Source organism: Lottia gigantea, assembly GCF_000327385.1.
Source record: "Lottia gigantea unplaced genomic scaffold LOTGIsca_146, whole genome shotgun sequence".
NCBI classification, from domain to species: domain Eukaryota; kingdom Metazoa; phylum Mollusca; class Gastropoda; family Lottiidae; genus Lottia; species Lottia gigantea.
Genome location: NW_008707735.1, coordinates 523,680 through 551,593, shown reverse-complemented (window position 1 = coordinate 551,593; position 27,914 = coordinate 523,680). Strand labels below are relative to the sequence as shown.

The following is a 27,914-nucleotide window of genomic DNA, read 5'->3' as shown; positions in this document are numbered from 1 at the left end:
TAAATGAAATTGTACATTGTATGTTATAAACTGTGATCTAAGACTTCCGTGTGAAAATTAACACCAATGTAGCAAATGAAATGAAGTTTTACATCCTATGTATAGAATTTATCAAGCTATGTTTCAGCCTTTCCAGCATGTTGCCTGGATATGGGTACTGTAGCTATATTACAGTTCCAATGAATTGACGTAATTAAATTTTAAGAAAAAAATGTTGTTTAGTTCAATTGATTATTGTCTAATGACTTTCTAGAATAAATTTACAAGCTTTGCGACATGTTGCCTGGACACAGGGGTTTTCGCCTCGACAGTTTGCCCTTAAACACAATATATTACAGTTCGCCATTTGTCACCAAACATGGCCATCAACTGTAATCTACCTCTGATAGATTTTTTTGAAAGTTGTCAACTGGTCAAAATATCTTATCAGACGCTGGAATAGAGGGAGATGTTTCGGACTATGGTCAGCTGTGAAAGATGGATTACATCCGTTGTGAAATGTCACCGTTTACAGCTTTTATAGAAATATATAATTATTTAATTATGTAAATAAAATACGGAAAATGTCGACAACCTTTACAGACACTTCATCGTGCGTTGGCTTTGTTTAAGCTGGGACCTCTTCCTTTTTTTCGAATAACAAATATCCTGAGATAATGATTCATACACATAGCAGAGATGGAACATTTGTGACGCATTTAGTCCCAGAATTAATCACAAACACTACTGTGTTCCTTGTAAAAAAAAAATTGATGCTCATTCGTTAAGCTACAAATTACATTAACACAAACTAGCATAACTACGTGGCAGGTCCTCTTTTTATTCCAAAATTTTATATTAAAATTGAATTAAGTTTAATGTATTTTATTTTTACAAGATATGAAATAAAAGTTTTTTTATTTAATGCAAATCGATAAAATCTTTGTTCTTAAGGCAAAACCTGAAATTAATGCAGCCGCTCTTTAATCTTACAATTCTTTGTCTCTTGTCAATGAAAGCGTCAACATAATTTACCAGTACTTGATATTTGATAAAACACGTGAAATAGAATAGAATTATGACGACTACTTGACTGATTATTGAGTTAAATTCTAACATTGTACACCCTTTTCTAGTTATACATTAATAAATGACTGTATTTTTTATATTAATCAGGTCAAAATCGTGTTTTAGGTTGGAAGGCCTATACATTGCTTCCGGTTTACTTTCGATTTCTTTAATGATTGGGACAAATCGATTTTATAGAGTTGAAATAGAGTAAGCTTGAATTGTTTTCTGGTCTCCTGGTTAATTTATTTTTATTTTTACGAATTTACTTTATGCTTTACTTTTATAATTGTATCATCCATTAACTTCAATTTGCAATTTTTGAGGGTAGAATGTAGCTTAATCGGTTAGAGTGCTTTGAGTGACATGACGTCATTTGCTTAATTACGTCGTCATTTGTAGACATGTAACAAATTCAGCTTCACGTAATCTGCCGAGTGTTACCGAATGCTAGCTTTACAAATACATCGCCAACTTTTGGTAGTTTCCATGCATAGAGCCAATCGGCAGGCCTCAGTTTCCGTAAAGCCGAATCTTTTGCAGAGAGGAAGAGGAACTTTCAAGGTAAGGACCGTTTGAAAAAGTGCGACAGCAAACTTGAACATATAAGAATTGCGGTCGTTTTCCCATTAATGAAATGCATTATAGCATTATTCACCTTTACAAAGTGTTTGAAACAATAAATAATAACAACATTAGCTAAAAGTATCAAATTATCCAACAACATAGATTTACAATTTTCATTTATCATTTTTTGTCTGGCGCTTAAAGCCTAAAAAGCAAAGCAAACAATCAGTCTATTGTCTGATATATATCTAGTTACTGTGTTATTTTATTGCATGCATTAATCATCGATTTGTCCTGAGGGTGGTATTAGCATCCTGCTGGGCGAATTAAAAATGTCGCAAGTCTTCCTCCCGTTTCACAAAAATCTTGGAATCAATTTTGTCATAAGTTTGGTATTTCTAATTTTAAAATTCATACTAACGACAAAATCTTGTCGTAAGATTTTTTTAGAAACGGGACATAAATTCTCTACATTCTCTAAGGGGACGATCAAGTATTTTTGTTAATGTGAACTGTGAGGTTTGACCAAGGATCAGCTGGTAGACAGGATCCTCGTGAACCAAAGTTGTTATTCTTATAAAATCAATACTAAGAGATTTGATCAAGGACCAGCTGGTAGACAGGATCCTTGAGAACCTAAGTTGTCATTCTTATAAAAATTAATACTAAGAGATTTGATCAAGGATCAGCTGGTAGACAGGATCCTCGTGAACCAAAGTTGTTATTCTTATAAAATCAATACTAAGAGATTTGATCAAGGACTAGCTGGTAGACAGGATCCTCGTGAACCCAAGTTGTCATTCTTATAAAATCAATACTAAGAGATTTTATGGCATGGTGTGATTACAATTCTATGGCAGGAAGTTTGCGATTTTTGTTTTTCAGGAACAGATCAATCAGCTCATCAGCATCAATCGTATGCACGATATCGGCATTCATCAAACAATTTAGTCGATTCTCACACATCACACTCCTAGTAAGACAAATAAGAAATTTATTAACTGTTTGATATTTTTCACAAAATTTGCCACGGGCCGAATTTTCCATGGGCCGAAAAGCAGCTGCCTAGTTTGCCAATAGGTTAATCCGCCTCTGGAAGGTGATCTCGGAGCTGGTAAAGGTCCAGTTGAGTCATCTTGTTTATATTTACCAACGCTTCAGAACGTGCATAAATACATTGACCGATTTACCAATGCATTATCTAAAGCCATTACAAGTTCAATAAAGAAATATTAACATGGTCCTATGGATTGGCCTCTGTTGACATTGAATTGTTACTGCATGTATAATTTGGATGTAAAACTCGTTGATTCAGTCAGCTAGAAAATGTTTTAATGCTCAAACTATTACGTGGTTCGAATTTAAACCAATAAAAATCACTAACCATATTTTGTCATCGTCCATTCCATGGGGGATTCCCTTGAAACATTCGGTGTGTGTAAATTGCCACATACCGACTTTAACATCAATTTTATGTTAGCCTAGTCAGTTTATGTTATTGTCATTTTCCCATCGTTTTTGCGTTCTAAAAACGTTAAATGGTGAAAGGGGTGTTCTGAATGCATAAGCATCCCTAATCAGTGTGTCACTGTATGATGTAAAAGCGAGCAGGACATTATTTGGCTTCAAAAAATTACTTTTTTACTTGCATTTATTCTTAGCGCTTTTAATGATTTCGGATTCTTTTGCCGGAGGGTGTGAGCAGATTTTTGCACATATCGACTCTAGTGTCGAGTTGCCGAGTGTCTGGTAAATTTGGACTACAATGTCGTCACGTGATACACGCCCGTGTTCGTCCGTCGAGGTCGCGCGAGCATTCAAAACAACATGGCCGGTGTTGGAGAATTTAGCTAGTTTTGGTTGGAATTCGTTTATAATGGTCAAGGCCAAGTAATGGATAGTTCCCACTTAAGTTTTATGTAAGTTTTTTTTTACATTTCATCTTGAATTAAACGAATAACAACAAGCACACTGATTTCTATCAGGGAAAACACTGCTCAGAGAGTACGCTCTTGTCACTCTTGATCTTGAGAGTTTTTACGTCCGATTTCCGCGTTAGTTGTACCACATTCGTTGAAAATGTACTCCCGGTTATTTCGCGATTCTGTCGATAGCCGTTTTTCTTCTACTGTTATGTTTAATTTCGAGATGTCAAGAAGTTGAACGTAAACAAGAAGCCTTCGACGGTGAAAGGGACAGGAGCCAACAGAGTAAGTAGTTTGGATAATTATGCTCTCGGGTGATAGTGATATCCCCGTCCCCAAGCTAGACTACATAAAGGGGTTACATTAATTATAGATAACTTCCCGAACCCCCTAGCCCATTATGGACGTCATTTCTCAGGTCTTTTAGTTAGTTTATTTTAGCATAACGTAACTAAGTCTAAAATATGAATATAATTAAAAGCCATAAAAGGATAGCAACAATGTCAATATGTCAAATATTAGTGTGTTAAGGGTAGTTGGCAAATCACAGACACCATTGTAGATCGTTTGTCACAAAGTGTAGCAGGACTGAAAAATTCTGATCAAATTTTCGCATGCGAGGCTAATAATTCTTTAAAAGCTATAATTCGATAAAATGCCATAATAATTGATTCGATTTGCTGGAAGAATTAAGTGGCTGAAAAGGTGAAATGAGCGTTGAGAGGCCCCAGGGGAGGAGTGAATGCGCGTTTGAGGAGCCCGGGGGGACGGGTAAACTTTCAGAATGGTAATTTTATTGGTTCTAGTTATACGTATTGAAACAACTGTGAATGTATTACAATTAAATGTAATATCTCGTGATTTTTTATGTCTATCTTGGCAAAATTTCCCCTCTTGAACACCGCATGGCGTTGCTCACCTTCGATAGCCCAATCTTAATGAGAAGAGACCCATTTTCAGAACATTCCTTTACATGTGACTGTACTGTACTGCCTTATTGGTGTAAGACGACTGATCTCCTTGTATAAGGAAAGTCGAAGGACAACCATTATAATTCGTCAATATTCAAAATAACAGGCGTAAACTTCCATTGACTTACATGTAACGCATGAGAGTAGGGTGAACGAATTCCCTATGGAAGGAAGACAAGTCTTGGCCAATGAAGCAAGTAATGAATACGCCCGAAGCCTGTCACGAGATCAAATTAGATGTCAACTAGGAAACCCGCTAAATTATTTCATAATTATCTCTGAATAGCAATGGAGATCGAGCGCGTACTTGTTATTTACATTTTCTTTTTTCCATGGCTAAGATATGAATATTGAGGGGTGTAGATAGGGTACAGTTTTTGTACTAAGGACGGGGATACCCCCCCCCCCCCCTGCCCCCAATATTTTACATAGTGAAAGAATAGCCTGTGGACCCCTTAGAAAATTGTTTGGCACCTAGGAACACCACTGGGGGATACAGTGATAAGGACACTTGCCACTTTTCATCAATTTTATCGTTGCCTTTTACAGTTTTATATAAATTCTACCTATTTTTTGCCAAAGATGGTTACATAAATACAGATAATAGGCCAACTTTTGAAGGATAATGCCCACTCATTGTATGTAAACGGTTTATATATAAGTTTTTCTGAATTGTTGATCGTATCAAAGACAGAGAGGCGCGGTCTGCATTCCACACTTGATGTAAACAGTTTTTATTTTTGTATATTTTTAACGAAGATAATTGAAGTCACTTCTATAGTCTGATCATTCAGTTAGCAGCTTTTTTTTATTTCTTTTTTTTTTTTTGAATTATTTTGTTAGCAGCTGATACACTGATTATCCCACATACTGGAATTGACCTACATGCCAAGAGGCTGGGATAATCATAGCTAAATTGGGCGTGGCCTTGGAGATAAGAAAAGGCGGAGGCCATTAGGTATCTGACCACATTTTAACATGAATTTGATAAAAATTCTCAAAGATCACGTATTGTTATCAGGGAACAAGTGAATCGTTTTTACACCACTTGAGAAACGGCATTCACATAATGGTATTTTTATGCTCCAGTGAGTGGCTGGATGTTCCTATCTTTGGAACCAGCACCCAGCCCCCGTGCGGCATTAATTTCAACACAGATTTTCAAAACTACTGTGGGCTGTGAACGTCGAAGATCGACAGTTGGCAATCGAAAAAGACAATGCTACTGCCGCTGTCCTGGCAAATTTACCTCATTGCACACTGCATGGCGTTGTCATTAGCCCATTAGGTGCAGAACAGTTTGACATAAACTTAATTCATATCAAAGCTATACTCGGCACTTAGCATGGGGATTTGACTTTGACTTTCTTGTCAAGGTATAAAACGCAGATCGAAATAGCTTGAAATTGTGAAGACATTGAGTTTCCTGCGGATATCTAAAATATGTTTTGCAATCAGTTGTTCAATACTGGTGCTAATGATTCTATGAGTTTATTTATCTAAGGTGCCCTTCCTTTGTGTTGTTTGTCACAGGTAAACGGGGCTTCAATTTTTTTACATGTAGGCCTACTCCTTTTAAAAACGAGTTTCCTTAATTTTTAGGGTCAAATTAAGTAAACTTTTTGATTAATTGGTGTTTCTGATGAATTATCGTGTATTCTTAATCATATCATTATGTTCTTATTGCATATAATAAAGAGTTTAAACCCATCATAAATGTCCATGTAAGTACAGTCTGGATAAACAAAAAGAATTCTGCTGATTATTCTCTTCTAATATGAATTATTTATTGACATGTTTGACAAACTGGTATTTTTCCAAGTCATTAAAAAACCCCTTCTTTCTATTCATATGATTATGAAAATATAATTATAAATGAAAATAAGGAAAACCATTTGTTTGCTTCATTTGCTTTGTATTTGCTTAGAATAGGTTAATGCCACTCGTTGCACACTGTAAGTTGTCCGTCCATCAGATGCAGAAAAGGGCTAAATCTCCACTTTGTGCACTGCTTCGTGTTGTCAGTCTCCATTTGCCCGATCAGGTGTAGGTAGGCTAGTTGGTGGGAACGACTCTATAAGCAACGGAAGTCGTAGGCCTAAGCCCATTATGTCATGCGTACAAGACTTCTCCTAATATGTATGTCTTTACAAATCAAATAAGAGTTTTGGTAAAGAATATCTTAAATAATTGTCATCGTGTGTTGTAGATCTCATCCGATTGAAGAAACTAAAGGAAACTCTATCCATATTCCTCTGACAACCAAACCCTCTTTCATCTTCAAAATCCAAGATGGCTGCGAGTCGAAAAGTGACCAATTAAAGGCTTAGTGTTAGAGAATTTAAGCCAATCGCTACTCATCTGCTGTAAACCACAAGTGTTTGTTTTGATAAAGAGTTTAGCGGTGGATGTAATCGGGTTATTTTCTAGATTCAGACACTGTTCAACAAGTTACTTACAAATCTTAAGACGCCATATTGAATTCTTGTCGGTTTCTAAGGCCACCATTACGTCATGGCGGCGCCAATGTATGTACATGGTAAGGGATTGCATGTCATCCACCCTATGTCATGTCCTTAAATATAAACAAAGTACCCCAAAATATTTGTCATATTTGGGTTAGTGCGACAAATCTGACCCTACCAGTTCCTAAGTGATATAGCCCTAGGCCTAAACAGTTTTCAGATAAAACATCCTAAATTTATATAAACTTGTAATCAGGGTAGCCTATGTCTACTCTTCTAGATACTCACGCGCTTACTTCCTCATGTGAAAAGTTCATTAGCTGCTACCAACATTTCGCCTTTGTTGTGTGGATTTCAGGTTTCGTTTTGAGATTCGGATCGTTGGTAGCCTAGGCTACTTGGTTTATTTATTAAGAATTTGAGATCACCAAATATACGAGTTGCCTATATTGGCCCCCAGACGACCCTAGTTACTTAACTTTTCCTTCAGAATCAATGTTGCGACATTGTTTTGCCATTATTATATTTTATGATTCCGATAGATTAGTTTCGGAGAAAACATCAAAGGAAGCCGACTATTGGGTCGAGAGTAATGTCCCTTGAACAAATCGTAAAATTAGAGAAATAATTACAGGAAATCAGTATATGATTCTACTCTATTACTGCCGAAATATTTGTTTCCATATTTTTTTTTTCGAATTTTTTTAAAAATTCTGTTTTTAATTAATGATTGCTTTAAGTTTTTTTTTTAAATTTTGCTTATTAATTTCTACTCGTTTTTACAATTTTTAGAAATTGTTTCTCATTAACGATATCCCATTTTGTTTAGTTTTTCGATTTTCCTGTTCGTTTTTTCTAAAATAAGTTTTGGAATGTTACTTTTCAATTGATGATCATGTGAATATGCTTTCCAATCAGGTCATTGTTAATGGTCTTTATCATTTTGTTTGCGTTCGATTTTAGTGTCGGACACCATCTAATAATATTTATATATTTAATGAGAAAAAATATTGAAATTAACGATCTTAGAAGAGGATATTTTTAGTTAAAAAAATAATGAAACATATTGATAAAATATACTTAATTGGCTAGCTTGAATCAATCTTTAGTTTATCGCAATTAAACCTGCCCTAGTCGCCCTGATGAATATTGTGTATCTAAAACACACGTTTCATCAGCATGAATGAGCTTTTGTCATAAACAGAATAAAATCTCTCACAGTGACATAATACTACAGTGTTAACAAGGACATTCTTTGTTTGCTTTACCGACTCTGATTAAATTTCAATTATTCTGATATTAAACCAATCTGTAAGACTTTCAGGATCTATTGGAACTGTGATTAATAATGGAATTGAAAAAAATCATTAAAGGCTTGATATTCCTATAGGATCAAGGTGTTCAAAGGTAAATTTCACAATGAGTAGTTTATTAATATTCCATTGTGCTGGTACCTTAGTCTGGGGTAAGTAATTCAAGAATAGATGAACGAGGGTAGGGGGTATTAAATTCATAGATATCACATAGGGTAAGAGGGCGATTTTAGCCATGGTATCCGTCTACATTTTGTACTTGTACCAAAATAGTGCAATATGACAGCCTCTATGGGTTTCGCTATCCCACAATTCCTTATTTTATCAAGATTCAGGATTTACCTGACACTCTTTGATTGGTAAATAATACTACCGTTGACAGGCTTTGATTGGTTAATAATACTAACGTTGACAGGCTTTTGGTAGAAAACTTCTTAGATTACAATGTAGACCAAAAATATCAGAACAAAAAAGGTACGAAAATTGTAATCAAATTTGAATTAGTTTGGGTATCCCAATACTTGCTGCCGTGGGAGATCGGAAAATCTATAATGCTGAGATTCCCGAAATCCGGGTAGATGCGGGTCCTTACTTCAGAAACCGCGACCCCCTGCCATGGACAAATTACATATACCTTTACCGAGATCTCCGTTTAGATACAGGTCCGTGTAACATCTCATGATATCTCCCGTGGGTAGGACTACCTGAGATATACCTTTGCTAAAAATGACAAGTGTCGGTCAATGCTCGCAGTAAACTTAGTTATAATAAGTATATTATCTAAGCCTGGTCTAAGTGTATGCTTATCCTAACTGTAAATATAGAATAATTACGACCCCTCTTTTTAAGTTCACACTTTATCACGAACTCACAGTTTTAATAGTTAAATTTGGAATTGTTGAAATTGAATTATAAAAAGATAAAAACCGCAAACATTCCTATAGTTGCTTAGCAAAGTATTTCTATGTTAATATAGAGGAATAATGACCGATCTTCTGGTCTGTGAGAAGGCTTAGATAACTTTTAACCGACTACGACACTAACCACTAACCGGACGTATATAAGAAATAGATGGTCAAATTTAATTATTATGCTAACCGACGAAATTGTTCGTTGACCTGACTCTTTCAGAGGATTGGTATTAATATAGGTACAGAAATGATTGAACAAATCACTTAATGTTAAGATGTGCCGAACCGACTGCAATGAAAGTTCCACTATAGCTGTCTGTATATATTCAGATTACGGAATCTGCCGAAGTTGTCGAATGAATTCCCTTCTCAATTATAAAAAACAAAAGAAAAAGAAAGCCCCTACTGCATCAAACTCTCATTTTCTCCAAGGTTTTTTGTTAAAAAAAAATACATAACTTCGTATTTTCTTCGAGATGTTTGTCTCAATGGCCGAATCGCTCCTCCCTAGTCGTGGGCGTGTTCGTTTGGTCCAGGCTGGACCACATAACACCCTCGGATCTGACGTAAAACTCCCTTAGATTGATGAGAGATGACAGAAGTTGCCGTTTCTGGCGTTGACTGACTTTTCCCCTTGTCAAGCGATGATCGATAAATACGCCTCTTGAGTCCAAGAAATATGTTCCAGTTCCAAACGTTACTTGGAATCGTTCATTTCAGCTCGTGACTATCAGAAGTGAGGGACATATTGACGGTTCTTGAAGCTCGCGGTATCCACAAATCAGACTCCGTTGGAACCAAAACTATTCTCAAGTTTTTGGAGAAAGTTTTGCAGACAAATTCTGTGTCTTATTTTAACGTTTAGTTTTTCGTTTAGAATACAAAATAGGTAAGTGTGTTTTTCTCTTTTTTTTCAAATTTTGAAAGTTGGTAGAAACTAGAAAATGAGTTCCTACAATTTTCTAAATTACATTTAATATTATTACTTCGTAATATTTATTAGGTTTTTTTTTTCGGTTTTAAAATGTTGGTCTTTGTTTTCGTTTGAGAATAGAGTTCTTACAATTTTCTTAAAAACTTGAAAAAAATAGAAAGTTATTCCTATTTAAAATTTACAACACAAAAATGTTTATATGTAAAATTTTGTATCGTCTGATTGCCGACAATTATATTAATATCCAACCATTCAGTGTAAAATAACTTGGAAGTTTTTTTTATTTGAATTCACAAGTTTAAAAAATCTCAAAATAAAAAAACGATGTTCATATGATCTTGTCAAGTTTTATTTAATGATGAATTTCATTTTCATCGTAGAAAAGGGTTTGAATAAGTTTGAGAAAGAGCAAAAGCAGTCTTGCGTTTAATATAACAAAATGTTTCGACAAGTTCCGTCGCGTATTTTTGTTGTTGTTTTGTATTGAACAGTGTTATATTCAGAGGGAAATCAGAGGTCACTTCATGGAAGATAAAAGTTTTTGTTAAAACAGTTTTATTAAACGTACAACTGAACGCGGACTGAGTACATATATGTGCCTATATATGGGTTAAAACTATTTTTTAGATAAATTATCAGCTTTGGCGATAGTGACATTATAAAATACTCAGTTTTCGTAGAATTGCAAGAATAATAGATGTCTGACTAAAAATTAGTACCGTACAAACTGTTAATATCAGTGTTTGATATACATGTACATAAACAGTTTAGAAAATCTTTGTTCAATACTTTTAAGGTCTTGAGTAAAGTATATTCACAAGAAGCACAGATTGTCTGACTGAAAGTAGGAATGGTACAAAACGCTGCTGGCAATGTCCCGGATAACATAAATATTTTAGAAAACATTTTTACAATACCTGGGTTGGAGTAAGGTTACATGTATATTAGCAGGGCCCACAGACGTCTGGCATTAAAAACTTCAGAAAACCTTTTTACAATCCCATTAATTTATAAATGTACAAATATACACCAAATGATATTTTGTACTATACTATGGATAATATTGGTTCTCGAAGACAAACCTTTACTAGACGAATGTGTCTCATCCTTCTATTTAGCGAGTTCTGTCAACATTGTCCATGTATGTCCAGATTATTGGACTACGTGACCAAATGACCAACACTGGGATGAAAATTAATGTCGATCTTTCGGAATCGTACGGAGTAAATCCGCTACGACAAGTTCAACAATCATACTCTTAGTTCAGGGTTGATCATGTACGTGATCGCTCTTGGGGACGGTCTGTAGCATACTTGATTAAAGTCTTGGAATCGGTACATGATGTCATTGCTTGTCGGAGAAATGGTGGTGGTGAGTTCTTATCTCGGTAGGTTTGAGAGAGTCTGGGAAATCTTCAATAAGTAACCATCCCCCCTAATTCTAATCGACCTAGCTGTCAATGGGGACGGATAAGCCACTAAAGTTTTACGCCAAGACGTTTGGCCAAGGACCAGATATTACACAGGATTCTCTTTCTATCGGAAAGTTTCCGCAAGATGCCGACGCAGCGTGCTTTAGGGACTTTCAAAATTTTGTTATCATTTTACATAATGAAAGAATGCCCCCCCCCCCTCCTGGAAAATTTTGTGGCCCCTGCTTGCACCCCCTCACATGATGTTTGCTAGAAACGCCACAAATTTAGGGATAGACACTCATCTTTTTTACGGGTAGATCTGCCTACACAGCTTGCTAAGGGTAGGTAGGATACAAGTTTTATCAAAAAGTAAGAGTATATCAGATATCGAATGAATGGAGTTTTACGTCCTTCTTTTGTGCACCATTTGGGCTAATGAAGCTAAATACCATGGAGGTTACAATGAGGGAAATTTTGCCAATATTTCCAACTGTCCATATCAGCCCCTCTTACCTGCATCACTGAGGGTTCCTGTAACATTCTGACGCAGCTTGCTATCGGGTAGGGTATAGTTTTGCCAGATTGCCAGACTAAGAGTACATTATAAGTTATTGTCAATAAATCTCACTGTATAATTATTATTATTCATATTAGATCGCAGATTTACGTGTTGGTTTCGAATTTATAGCGGAAGTGTCATTCAAAATTTCACGACGTTTGTTATTGATCTAGTCCGAAACATGTTGAAATAAACAGAAATCTGATCTTTTACGACATTAACAAATCAAACTGACTTACTTCCGGTGATGTATCAAATGTACTTCCGCTTTGTGTGCTTTATGTGTCACTTCCGGTCGAGTTAGCATCTTGGATGTTGGAATTTTTGCGATATATCACGTAATCATATTGAACTGCCTGAAATATCGACCATTGTTCTCATCCCCCATATTTGTTCATTTAAAGTGGACAACTGATGAAAGTGTTCATGGAAATTAATTGTGAAGAACCGGTGTTTGGTATCATGTCCAGAACAGCTAGTCTCTGACATCCCGATATTTCGTCTTAGCGGAGCGCCTAAAAAGTTCGACTTGATAACAGGTTGGGCAAGGGATTGGATGTTTTAGAGTGGATGATTATGCGAAGTGCGTTTGGTCTTTTAGACTAATGTATTTCATATTAGTAATTGTAATAATGTTTTACAAATGTTGAAGATTCGACGTATAGCATTTCAGTAATATCCCCACCCCACCACCCTCCAAATTCTCAGCCACACTCTAACAGTTCCCACCCACACCTAGTATGATATTGACATTTTGTTACTGATAAAACTGGTGTATTGTGATATAAATTAATACGATAATGTCAATATAGATAGACTACCTGAATATCACGTTACCATGTGTATCGCCTGGTATTCCATTTCTAATAAACCTTTACGTAATGACAATAGGTGATGCCTTGATTGGCCATTAATATGGTAAAGGTATATTTTAAAGGGATATTCTACAAAATTGTTTGTGTATTGAAGACACCCGTGGCATCAATTTACACCATTCCAATTTTCAACCAGGTGTCTTTAGTTCCTACAATTCCACTAAAACTAAGTATTCGATGAGGTCACCAATAGCAAAATAGACTTTATCACACTAGACCCTTCCTGATTAAAATCCAAGCCAATTCATCAAAGATTTTGAAATTTGGAAAGGCCGAAAAATGTGCAAATCAAAATTCATTCATTCATTTTCCCGTGTCTATAAATAAGACCTTACGGCAAGTCTTTTTTTCCTATTTCTATAACTTAATAATATTGAAATAGAAGAGTTTTTATAAGAAAACTCCGCTATTTATAATTAATTAGAAAATTCTACAAGCAGAGTTTCACAAAGCCGTGAAGACATTGTTTCCAAACTCGTTGACTTTTTTGCCTTCTTCGTTGAAGATGCAGTGACGCCATTTCCGCTACTTGAAAATGCTAGCTCTATTTAAAATGACGTTATTGTGTTCGTAGAGATTCTTTAAGTGCTGCCTTAGTTGGATTCTTTTAAGTTTTGGCCATTAAATGGACGTAAATATTTTAGAAAACGTTTTAAACTCACCATTCATGTTTACTTTTCGACTTTAGTTCCTCTGGCAGTTTTTCTCAATAGTTGTATAAATATATTGAGAGAGCTTGGGATAAATGTGACACAAAACCACCGACCAAGGTCACTAAAGAAGAATGATAAAGTCAAGATGGACTCCGTGGGATGGCTTTTGTGTTTCAGTTTTTTTGATTCCACAAACGTTCTTTTATGAAATGACATGTAAAGATGTGTTCTTCGGGCCTACGAAATAAAATGAAGTGGATAGTTCTTCTGTACTTAGTTTTATAAGTACAGTAAATAGAACAGTAGAATATAAAACTCTATTTCATTTCATTAGTCCAATAAGATATAGAACAGTAGAATATAAAACTCCATTTCATTTCATTAGTCCAATAAGATACAGACCAGTAGGATATAAAACTCTATTTCAATTCATTAGTCCAATAAGATACATAACAGTAGGATATAAAACTCCATTTCATTTCATTAGTGCAGCAAGATACAGAACTGTAGGATATAAAACTCTATTTCATTTCATTAGCCCAATAAGGTACAGAACAGTAGGATATAAAACTCTATTTCATTTCATTAGCTCAATAAGATACAGAACAGTAGGATATAAAACTCTATTTCATTTCATTAGTCCAATAAGATACAGAACAGTTGGATATAAAACTCTATTTCATTTCATCAAACCAATAAGATACAGAACAGTAGGATATAAAACTCTATTTCATTTCATTAGTCCAATAAGATACAGAACAGTAGAATATAAAACTCCATTTCATTTCATTAGTCCAATAAGATACAGAACAGTAGGATATAAAACTACATTTCATTTCATTAATCCAATAAGATACAGAACAGAAGGATATAGAACACCATTTCATTTCATTAGTCCAATAAGATACAGAACAGTAGAATATAAAACTCTATTTCATTTCATTAGTCCAATTAGATACAGAACAGTAGGATATAAAACTCTATTTCATTTCATTAGTTCAATAAGATACAGAACAGTAGGATATAAAACTCTATTTCATTTCATTAGTCCAATAAGACACAGAACAGTAGGATATAAAACTCTATTTCATTTCATTAGTCCAATAAGATACAGAACAGTAGAATATAAAACTCCATTTCATTTCATTAGTCCAATAAGAAACAGAACAGTAGGATATAAAACTCTATTTCATTTCATTAGTCCAATTAGATACAGAACAGTAGGATATAAAACACCGTTAGCCCAATAACATGCATATAAAACTCAATAATGACCCAGAAACAAAATGAAGCAGTATAAAGATATTACAGGTGATATTTATATAACAGAAATAAACTGAGTAAAACAATGTTGACACAGGATTATTTTACACTGACCAGCTTCTTACAACTTCCATTATATTGTCTTATACACTGGAGTTTTACGCCCTGTGATACCGCATCCTAGGAAATGTATCTTATTCGGCTAATGAAATGTAGTCTTATATCCTACTGTTCTATATCTTATTGAACTAATGAAATGAAATAGAGTTTTATATCCTACTGTTCTATATCTTATTGAACTAATGAAATTAAATAGAGTTTTATATCCTACTGTTCTGTATCTTATTGAACTAATGAAATGAAATAGAGTTTTATATCCCACTGTTCTGTATCTTATTGAACTAATGAAATGAAATAGAGTTTTATATCCTACTGTTCTGTATCTTATTGAACTAATGAAATGAAATATAGTTTTATATCCTACTGTTCTGTATCTTATTGAACTAATGAAATGAAATAGAGTTTTATATCCTACTGTTCTGTATCTTATTGAACTAATGAAATGAAATAGAGTTTTATATCCTACTGTTCTGTATCTTATTGAACTAATGAAATGAAATATAGTTTTATATCCTACTGTTCTGTATCTTATTGGCTAATGAAATGAAATAGAGTTTTATATCCTTCTGTTCTGTATCTTATTGAACTAATGAAATTAAATGTAGTTTTATATCCTACTGTTCTATACCTTATTGGACTAATGAAATGAAATGTAGTCTGATATCCTACTGTTCTGTATCTTATTGAACTAATGAAATGAAATAGAGTTTTATATCCTACTGTTCTGTATCTTATTAGACTAATGAAATGAAATAGAGTTTTATATCCTACTGTTCTGTATCTTATTGGACTAATGAAATGAAATGGAGTTTTATATCCCACTGTTCTGTATCTTATTGGACTAATGAAATGAAATATAGTTTTATACCCTACTGGTCTGTATCTTATTGGACTAATGAAATGAAATAGAGTTTTATATCCTACTGTTCTGTATCTTATTGAACTAATGAAATTAAATGTAGTTTTATATCCTACTGTTCTGTATCTTATTGGACTAATGAAATGAAATGTAGTCTGATATCCTACTGTTCTGTATCTTAATGGACCAATGAAATGAAATAGAGTTTTATATTCTACTGTTCTGTATGTTATTGGACCAATGAAATGAAATATAGTTTTAGGTCTTGCTGTTCTGTACCAATTTGCCTCCTAGTTTTTCATCAATGCCGATTTAGGTGAAAGAATTGTGGAAAGTGGACTAATGCCACCCATCTCTCCTATTTACCTAGTTTTCCGTCTTAGATTGTATCACCTATGACCCAGGCCTTGATTAGAAAGTGGCCTATTGCCTCCTATTTTCCACTATATCCATCTGCTCTACATATTATCGTCTGGTCTAGCGACCCTATTTATTTTATCTGTTAATTGTTTCTGAAGCCTAGAAAATTAACTAGGAATCCCATTAATGAAATCTCAAATTTCATTAACTAGTGTCCGGATTAAAACCACTTCGACGGCTTCATTTAGTGTCGCCATTTTGTTAGAATTCCCTTTAGACTGTCCACGATGCGAAAATGGACTTCAGTTTTCTCCGATTCCATCGCTTTTCTCCTCCGGCTACTTTTTTTGATAACTAATAAATGAAATGGAGTTTTACGTCCTCTTTGCCTTAATGAAATTAAATTTGATGTATGTAATTGAATAGAATTTCTAGGCTAATGAAATGAAATAGAGTTTTATATCCTACTGTTCTGTACCTTATTAGACTAATGAAGTGTAATAGAGTTTTATATCCTACTGTCCTGTATCTTATTAGACTAATGAAATGAAATAGAGTTTTATATCCTACTGTTCTGTACCTTATTAGACTAATGAAGTGTAATAGAGTTTTATATCCTACTGTTCTGTACCTTATTAGACTAATGAAATGTAATAGAGTTTTATGTCCTACTGTTCTGCCGTTTTTCTTGCAAAATATCCCTCGTTGCACACGGCATGTAGAACGTAAAATTCTATTTTTATTACTTTTCGACTGAGTAAGATGATATTCTTAATGTGTAGACTGTGCCCTCATTTGTTTCGATGCGTGGGAGTTGATTCCAAGTTACAGTTCTAATCCCGCCATTGAAGTTTGTTTTTAATACACGGTTGAATCACGTAGTACGGAAGTATTTTGGTTTTTATTGACGCCATCCATTTCCTAATTTGGAGTTGTCGTCTGTCGATTAACTAATCGAGACTCTAAATAACGTAACTTGATAACGTCGACTACTGAAGATCAAATTCATGACGTTCGTAATTGAAGTACGTTAACTAATCAAAATTCCCTATCCCATCACGTGATATTGGTCTCGATTACGCTCATCCAACAATATTCTTCGATTTAAACACATGATCAGACTTGTCATTGATTCAACCAATAGCTTATCATTGATCTGATCACGTGACGTCGATAATCGTTAGGACAAAAGGTTAAGATTTGTGGATTTGGAATAAGCCTCGATTACTTGGTCGTTATTTACAATGTAATTTGATCTGGATGATAGGAATTAATGTAGGAGTGCTTGAGAGGGGATAGATGACAAGAATTATTTGAATTTCGTCAGAAGTCGAGAGCTGATATTGATCGACCATATTTGGAAACGGAATCATCAAGAGGTTTAAAGAGATTTGTTAGTATTTTTTTTTTTCGTTAGACAAATTTTATTACAATCATTCCAATGTATAGACGTTGAATCCACTTCAAATTCTGATTAAAATTGTCTACGTTGGGTGTCGCGCGAAGCAGGCCATGCTTACTCTTTTCGAAACACCTGATGGTACTTCTCTTTGGAGGAGTCCACCACTATACAACTTTCACTCTCGATTTTGACATTCCTTGGACGAGATTTTTGATTGACTGAATGTTTTTTTCTTGTGCAGATTTTTATTTTAAAGTCTTCAATGTACTGCGTGAATTTTTCTTTCAATAATTACAAATTGCTGCTTTTGAGACGATACATTTCATTGGTTAAAATATCATCACGATCATGTAAAGCGGCCAATCAAATTCGACTTTCTTACAAAGCAAATATCAAGACTACAAAATCCCAACAAGAAATGCTCGAGAATGTCTCTTTAAATGCTAAACAAAGCGACGGACTTGTTAATCGAAGATAATGGGATGAAGAGCTTTTAACCGAGAATTTTATTACAACGATTAAACATCATATTTGTGCTTCCGGTTTAGTCGTCGAGTCGTCTGCTATAGTTGGTTAAAGTTAAAGACCGAGTGCTAAATGAAATGAAGTTGAATGATTACATGAATGCCAGACTTATTGTAGCACCAGACATTTTGGAAAGGTGTTAAACAAGAGAGACTTTATTTGACTGAAACTCATTTTATTCTCCTGACGAGAATCCCAGACTTTCTCTCTATTTTAGAGGAATTCCTCTATTTTTCTGGCCAGTGGTATATTATATTTTATTTTAGACAAAAACCACTGGAAATATGGTATGAGGGGACAACAGATTTCTTTGTAGAAAATGCCATCTGATGCATCTTAAGATGGCTGGTTCTGTACCTTTTTGGCTTAATGGATCCTACTTTTTTCATTGGCTAATGAAATGAAATGGCGTATAACATCCTACTGCTCTGTATCGTATAGAACTAATGAAATGAAATGGAGTTTTACGTCAAATTGGTCTGTAGCCTTATTGGACTAGTGAGTTAAACGACCTATTTTCCTGCACCTGATTGGGCTAATGATTCAAATTGTGCAATAAAACACTTTAAAATCTGTAAATGAAATTTAATCGTCGTTCTTGACGATCAAAATAAACGTCTGCAATTAGATTTCCCCGCCTTTTATTCCCAAACACGTCTGCTTTCAAATGAAATTGAAGAGAATTAGAGGTAATTTGTGCCACAATGCCGACAAAGTATGGCGGGAATTATTTGTTAAAATCGCATCAGAACATGTTTAGTCATGCACGCGTATAGTTTAAATAAAAAAATTGTGATGTCAGAAAAGGTTAAATGCCTATTCCCGGGGCATTATGTCAAATGTACAACAAAGTAAAAATTTTAAAATTTGTTATGTTCAAACTTCATGGCGTGGGTTTTTAAATCCCACTGTTCTATACCTTACTGAACTAATGAAATGAAATTTAAATGGATTTTAATATCCTACTATTTGAGACAGCAGGTGTGTTTACTATTAATTAAAATCGAATTGCTGTTGTAAAGTTTCCCCCGTTGCACACTGTATGGCTGTACTCATTGGGCCATTTTTTTTTTTACCTCCTACATATCTGCACCTTATTGGGCTAATGGGGACGGACAGCACCATGCAGAGTGTAATGAGAGAAGTTTTTCCAAAAAGCGACATTAGCCAAATCTTTCTTATTTCCTACTGTTGAGGGATCTTCAACGTACACAGCCTGTAGCCTGAACGACGTTTCCCATATCAGCCCCTCTTACCTGTATCAGTGACAGGGAGAAACTGGGTTGAAAAATACATAGTTCTTATGTCTACTAGATAATTGGAGACAATTTGAATAAAATAGTGATGATCTAGAATCGCGAGCCGTATTGAGATTACCTAATTCTTCTTACCCCCGGGCTACTACCATTCCTGAAATAATTAGACTCGTTTATAAATAGAATTATAGTGCATTGCTCCTCTATTACTTTACACGGGTAAAGATTAATTTAGAGTAGGGTGAAAAAGTAGAGGGGTGGGGGTGCTCTTTTGAAATACTAAGACTCGTTTATAAATAAATAGAATTATAGTTGAAATATTATATATATATTACTCTAGTATTTTGTCTGGATGCTGAAGTGGTTTGGGACTGAATAAAAGTGTGTGTAGAGGAAAGTGGGGAGGGTGGGGGTATTCTTCCCTTCATGAAATTGAATTGAGTGGTTAAAGAACTTGATCTCATTTCTTTTTGCTTCAAGCATGCATGCATGGCGTCTGAGAAAAAATTAACTTCAATTTCTAATACTAGTGTCCTGATGAGGATCATGTATCAGACACATGTGTTGGTAGCTTGAGATGGGCTGGAGTCAAGAAGAAGTTTAAAAATAAAATGCTAATCAAATTCATACTGATTACAAGTCAGTAATAATTGGCAAAAAGTCAACCTCGTACTACAAAATAATTTGCTGTATGTCACATCTTATTTCAAAGAAAATAGCAATTAGTGAAAAACAAACACCAAACAAATGCAATTTGTGTCTGAATATTTAATGAAAATGTCACTGAAAATAAACTTCTTGAGAAAAACTTAATTTTTTTTTACATTAGAACTTATTTGTGGAACAAGTCATACTAATTGGTCTTGGAAAATTATGTCAAGCTCTTTCTGTTCAATAACGTGGGATTAATAAGATACAGAACAGTAGGATATAAAACTCTATTTCATTTCATTAGTCCAATAAGATACAGAACAGCAGGATATAAAACTACATTTCAATTCATTAGTCTAATAAGATACAGACCAGAAGGATATAAAACTCTATTTCATTTCATTAGTCCAATAACATACAGAACAGTAGGATATAAAACTCTATTTCAATTCATTAGTCTAATAAGATACAGAACAGTAGGATATAAAACTCTATTTCATTTCATCAAACCAATAAGATACAGACCAGTAGGATATAAAACTATATTTCATTTCATTAGTCCAATAAGATACAGAACAGTAGGATATAAAACTCTATTTCATTTCATTAGTCCAATAAGATACAGAACAGTAGGATATAAAACTATATTTCATTTCATTAGTCCAATAAGATACAGAATAGTAGGATATAAATCTCTATTTCAATTCATTAGTCTAATAAGATATAGAACAAGGGCACACAAAGCCTCATTGAAACTCTATGTTCAAATTGTTTCTATTTGAGATCCCTCGACAATTAGAATTAGAAAATGTACAGGTTTTTGCTGCTGTTTTGGCAAAATTTCTCTCATCACACTCTGCATGGAGTTTTCCATCTTCACTAGCACAATTTGGTGGTGAAAACCTGGACGTAAAATTCAATTTCATTAAATTGAAAAAAAAAATTCTATTGGAGTTAATTTGTGTATAAAGTATGACTCTACGATTCGACTGTTAAATATTTACATTGTAACCAGTGTTGTAACGATAAATAATAATTGAAACTTTACAAAGGCATTGAAGTGAGAACAAATTCACGACATATAAATAAATTGAATTGGCTTAAAACTGTCATTTTTGACAAAATTCCTCAAACTTTTGGCTAGTTTAATTCCCTTTCATCACGAAATCTCATTTTTGACGTTTTATTTGTATACTTTTTTTCTCGACCATTTGGTATGAAATTACTTACTATTAAAGTTAAAGTTATAGAAATATTAAAACAGAACCTGAAACATGTTACGCGGAGTTTCACGCTATGTGATCTTTAAACAACTGATCTTTTTCAGTCTGTTCCTGTTTCTGGTGTTTGACAAGTAGTATTGTTTTAGAACAAATTATATACGAATTGTCCAGAATTATAATGGGTATTTTGATATACATATATTTAAATCCCCGCGTTTCTATATTTCTATATTTAATAATCTTATTAGTTGTTTCTGATCTCATTCAAGAATAAACCATGTCAACTTTTGCGACATTAGTACTCTCCAATTTTGTTTCTAATAGGTTTAAATGTAGATGTTTTGTAGTCGCAACCAATAAGTGACCGTTATGACGTAGTATCAACGAATTAGTGACGTCGTTCTGGCATTATTCTGACGTAGTAATGACGTAGTCCTTATAAAGTCATAACGTAATTTTGACACGACCATGACGTAATTCTGACGTAATATTGACCCTTCTATTTCTCATCTTTCATTTTTACATAGGTGACGGTGAATTTCGGACATAATTGTGGCATTACTGATCTTATCCCGACAGCGTATATATCTCATTACTTTTCCCTATATGTTGTTTGTTTATAGGTGGTAATAGTAATGAATTCACACCTTGTCATTCTTCTACGGGATCGAACTTGTTAAATAATATCTCTCTAAATATAATTGGTGATCATCATGGTTAGCTAGGGTTAAATTTTTTTTTCAAAGTATTGCTAGACCTTGAATAAAAGGTGTTAATTGTTATATTTTAAAGCGTAAAACTCAAATTAATTTTATTATTTTTTGTATTTTTCAGGCATGATTCGAACGTGGCTTTCATTCACCCTCTATTGCGTCCTGTTCGTCATAGTGACGTCATCTAGACAGAAGCGAATCAGTGATTGGTTAAAATCTTCACTTCCGGTAGTGGACGATGGCGCTTGGTACAAAGAGAGTAATTTCAATCATCAACTTGTGAGTCAAATATTGAGAGATATTTTGGCCGAACGAAACTTAGAAAGCGATGCCATTGATGAAGTTATCGGACAATTCCGACATAAATTAGACGATTCCAGAGTTCCTCAGAAGAAATCCAGTTGGAAATATTCTAGTATTCCCATTCAGACGAGATTTGCTGCCTTCGGACAAAAGTTGGTTCCAGGACGAACCGGTTCCGGTGGGGATCACGGACCAACTATGTTACGTTATGGTAGAAGCGCTCGTCATTAAGCGCCGCTTGCTACACCTACTACAACAGACCAACCTCGTTCCTATGGTTTCTTTCCTTTCGTTTCTTTCTTTTGTTTCTTTATTATTATTGTTTTTATTTATATCGTCACAAGAGGTATGTCATTAGCAACGGAACTTTCAGCTAATTGTTTTGAGCTCTCTTTCTAACGTGGAGCCAAAAATATTAAGCCAATGGCTAATGTGGAAACCAAAAACTACATAAAATGAAATTACAGAAAAAATTAATTCAACTGCTAATTTTCGTATCCGCTTGTTCGATAATTTTGAGGACGGACAAAATGTCGAGCCTACGTAATCCTGTTTTTCATACTGTGGTTTTGAATGAACGGGGAGTAACAAAGTGTATTGTGCAGACGAGAGACGCCATGGCTCAATAAGGACAATTAGTCATGTCCTCATTCTACAATTTCAAGGAATTAGCAATTACTAAAAGAAAAGAACAGACATTCGACGCTACTGCTTTTCGCTGCACATTACGATTCGATTTTTTCAAACTTTGCATCAAATGCCCCTTTGAAGAAAAACTCAATTAGAGGCCTGTAGATCTTTGTGCGAAAATAACCGTTGTTATAAATCTTGTATATGAATTCCCAGAAACAGATTCTGTTCGAGTAAAATGTTATTAATGTTTGTCTCGAGTTTTATATCTGGTACTTTTTGGTTATTTTTGCTGAAATGGTAACACCCCACCCCCACCTCACCCCCTAAACACACACAAGGTTCAATAATCCATCGCTCTGATTGGTAAGAAGATTTCTCTTATCCAATGATAATAACGTTTCTAAACAGGGTGACGACATAAAAGCTCAATGACGTCATATATTTAACAACGCCATTGTGGCGGGAATACATGAACAGAAGATGAAGGTCAGCTGAGGTTAGCTCGGCTTTAGATAAAGCTTCATAAATTTACTGTTATATTTTTTAACTGTATTCAACAACCCCCACCCTCTTCTCTAATTTCCCCTTGTAACCTACTGTTACAGTTACTGCGTGAATTTTCCCTAATTGCACACTGCCCATCTTCATTAGCCCAGTCTGAGTGTGTTTTTATCAGCTTCCTAGTGCTTTTTTCAATTTATCAATTATGAAGGTGGCTGTTACGACAAAACTAACCAACCTTTTAGTTGTTTCCTTCTTTGATTTTAATTATCATTCATATATAAAATAACAGTTTTTATGGTACATTGGTGCCAAGCAGACGTAGAAATTTTTCAAAGAAATTGGCTGAAACCATTAATTATAGATTTCACCGAGCAGAATAATAGGTCTTCGTTATATAGCTAATATTTTGTTGAACTCTCTGTGGGGCAAATTCGTGCAGTTTTTCAAGCCTAATGTAATGGATCACAATCGCTAAAGTAGAACAAGGTACACTAAAGTAGTAATCATTTCACTTTTATTTCGAAGCACAACTGGACTTAGGTCTAATTTACATGTTTTGGCTCATTGAAAAAGGGAAAACGTCAAGTATTTAATATATAGCTTTGCCAAAGACGGCATTCCCATGAATAAAATCAGTGATCCGTAGCTTCGCATGAAAACTGGATTCGCAACCTGCATATACGGTCCATTGGGGAACCACTCAACAAAACGTCTGACGTTTCTCAGAAATATTATGCGAACGTATTAACAATAATTTCAACGATTTACATGCAATTATTTATTAGATATAACGCTCTGGTTTTCTGTATTCTGAATTCAAAATAAAGCTTAATTAAAACTGTTCCTATGACAATACATTTAGATTAAAGCAATCTTATTGAATTGGAAAGTTAGAGAAGAGTGATGTCCCTTGTGACTATTGAATGTGACGAAGTGTTGATAAATAGCACCTAGACATTCAAATCAAAACAGTGTCTTCATTCGAACGATTTATGTAGTCTTTCAAATCGGGTAAACATGTGTATTTGCAAAAACTTAAGATGGTGCAACACTATTCGCTAGAGTGGAAGGACGTTATTTAAAGTTTTATGACGTCACTATCGCCAAGTTCTTTAGATATTATTAACAGCTTTTACGACGGTGACGTCATTAAACACTATAGTTGAGTATAATAGCAGAAACCACAGACATTTGACTGAGTATTAGAATGTTACAAATCAATGCTATCATTGTCCCCAATACACTTAGTGTAATAACCTTTTCACTGTCCCTTTAATTTACTTAAACAAACGGACAAACAAGATATATTCCTAACTCACTTGAATGTGTGAAGCTACCCACAGATAAAAATGAAACGCAACAGTATTTCAAATCAAATTACCAAAGTCGCTGTATGTTATTAAAGTCTCCGGAATTGTTTTCTCTCAAAACTGTAATTCTTGTAATTCGTGCTTAATTCTTTCTTTTCCGTATTTCCCTATCAGGCAAAGTTCTTGTGGAACCAAAAAAACGTTAGGAAAACATTGTCAAGGAAATCCGATACGCCAGTTTGTACTAAAAGTGGTTTTTATTTAACTGAAATCACGTTGAATTGAAACTAATAGCTTTGATTAGAAAATAATACTGAGTTTATTTTCTACGAATGAAATTTGGTATGAAAAGATGAACATTACCCTTCGGCATTTGAGATTTAACTGAAAAGATCTTCACAGCAGTTTTTTTTATATTTATTAACACGAATGTGTCGTTATGTTGCGTTATGTAGGTCAAAGTGCATCTTCACAATGTCAAGCTGATATGAACTACGTCTGATACGAATAGCTTGACATTGCGAGGTCGAAGTGATTCGAAGACCTATTTTGTGAGATTTATGGAATAAAGAAGAGTGGGAAAAAAACCCTGACATTGCAAAATGTCCCCCATTGCATACTTCAAGGCGCAGCCTGTCTTCAAGAGCACAAACTGAAAGTAGGATGTTAACTTCCTGTTCATTTCATTACGATTTCTTCAGGATATTGGGTGATCAATTAGGACCATGTCTTTTTAATATTGAGTAGAGAGAAACTGTCGTAAGATAATTACAAAAAACAGATTTAATAAGCTATAATAAAACATATCTACATATTGTTATCATCTTCACAATGTCAAACTATTACGAACTTCCTCTTATACCTTGACTGCAATAGCCGCATTTCTTGTGTGAATTTTGTACATGTAAGATGATTGTTCGTGAAACGGACGGACGCAGTCTTCTGTAAGCGGTTTCAGCACTAAGTTCATAACAATTGGCGAAGCTGCATGACGGCCTCCGATACTAAGAAGCGATATCAACACTCGACTGTCCTTGATGGTTATTAATATATTTATCTGTCCAGACAAAAACTAAAGTAGTTTGATAAAATCCCGATTCAATTTATTAATCTGACAATAATTCCATAAAATAATATTATTCTTCATGGCGCTAGTCCTTTGGTCATTCCTGAAAGTTGGATGAAACCAATATGGCAGATATGGAACGGTCAAGTGCCATATGATTAGGAGGGGTGTAACACATGGCGAAACTACGCGCTTGATCAATATGCCAGCTATAGAGCGGACAAGTGGTTGATTTTCTCTTCCGGTGATCAGTGCCACGTGAGTGACTAGTGCGGCTTCCTGTGCGATTTCCGGTGCAGCGGCCGGGGCTGAAATGTTGACACAATGACATATAACAAGCCAATCGTGCACACTTTCTTCCTGGACTAGTGCCTCTTGTTTTCGCTCTGTTCGCACCTGTTCGGTTATTGACCATACTTATCTTATTATTGGTTGTTGCTATGTTATACACCGCAATACATTTCTCAACGTTACGCCTTGTTTTCAAGTCCGACTTGGTCAATAGTTTTGGCAACGAATCCCTTCCATACTGTTTTAGCCGAGAGCATAATTATCTAATAACGTTATAAGCCGACTGCGAATTTTAATTGATAGATTTTTCTATGTTATGTTAACCATTCTGATATATTCCTTTTGGTTCTGACACTGTCATAATTCATTGTGTCACAGACTGTTCGGTTCCTATTTAATATACAGACGCAGAAATATCTCATGATGTTTTGCGCCATGGCTCTTGTTTTGTCGGAATACAGAAACTTCAAGGGATCGTCTAATTATCTATTTCTCAACTGATACATGTTCAGCGTAATTTGTTAAGTATATCCTGAGTTCAGTTTGATCACTAGATACAAAGATGGCAATAACATATTTCAGAAATATTTCCAGGTATTCTTTACGACGCTGTGGCGGAGCCAAAGGGGGGAGGGGCAGTGGTCGCAGCTCCGAAAGCAAGTTTTTCTGGCAAAAATCTCATAACAAGGTTAAAGATTAAGGCAATCTGAGATATCTCGCCGCTCTCGCCCCTCTCGGACGTAAACCTGGCTCCGTCTCTGTTACGACGTTTTTAAGAATGAAAATTTTGTATACTGCCCGTTTCAAAAGTAGCGAATTTGGCTCATTTCCTCCATCACTTCTCTGTCTGTCAACTGGTAAAGTAAATATACAGGCCTATATCTCTGAAAAGTAAATGCTAAATATTGGGTGTACGTGTATAATAATTTAAAATGATGATATTTTTCGACCTGGCAGGTTGACCCTGTCAATTATTGCAGAAAACTCTGTAATAAATTGCACCCTAAGGACCCTGCTACATAAATCAATTTGTACACTTGTCAATTTTTCGTGATTTCGGTCGATTTCTTGCGATTCAAGCTGACAAATTTATTAACAAACTCTTTTAACAGTTATTGGTGCCCCGGGATCACTCAAACAAGTTTATCCTACCCACGTTTTCTTCTTTCCAGCAAAGAAATGTATTATACTCGAAAGATTTTTAATTCTTTGAAGTGCTAGCCTATATACAAGGGGAAGAAAGAAACAAATTTTTATTTCCTGTCGATTTGAATTATAAATGACGATGACTTATTGAATGTCATTTTCACTTCACATACCGACCGAGATTAGATTCCATTTTGAAGACGGGCTGGAGCACAGTTGGTTAGAGCGTTAGAACATGACGTCATTTGCATGGTTACCTGGAAGAAGTGGTTCTCACTGATATTTCTTTCCCTATTGGGGGTGGGGGTGTCAATGCCTGGTCAGTCACCTGGGCTGCGTAGAAACGTCCTCGTTCATATTATCCTATACATACAAAATTTGAAAGTGATGGAGGGGGGGAGGGGGGTGCAGTGCCTTACCACCCCCTCCCCCCCCCCCCACCCCCACAGAAACGCCACTTATACTCGGTCATTATCCTATATATGTCGTGATTTAAAACAGAAGTTCTGACATCGCCTGAGAGGAAGAATAGAGACAGATAGCGTCTAATTACACACTATTCATATAGTGTACATCTTATCATGAAAAATAAAGATGTTTTCAAATTTAAAAGATTGATACACGAAGCCATGTTAGAGTATTATTTTGAATTCAG

The 27,914-nt window shown here is 34.9% G+C and overlaps 1 protein-coding gene across 1 annotated transcript; it reads left to right on the top strand.

Annotated features, from left to right (window-relative positions):
- Window positions 1-8,394: 8,394 nt before the first annotated feature.
- LOTGIDRAFT_173017 (hypothetical protein) lies at window positions 8,395-22,540 on the top strand (the record flags this gene model as incomplete). Its single annotated transcript, XM_009050204.1, has 3 exons — window positions 8,395-8,440; window positions 21,917-22,009; window positions 22,128-22,540. 3 exons carry the CDS (start codon window positions 8,395-8,397, stop codon window positions 22,538-22,540), a joined length of 552 nt encoding a protein of 183 aa, XP_009048452.1.
- Window positions 22,541-27,914: the final 5,374 nt, after the last annotated feature.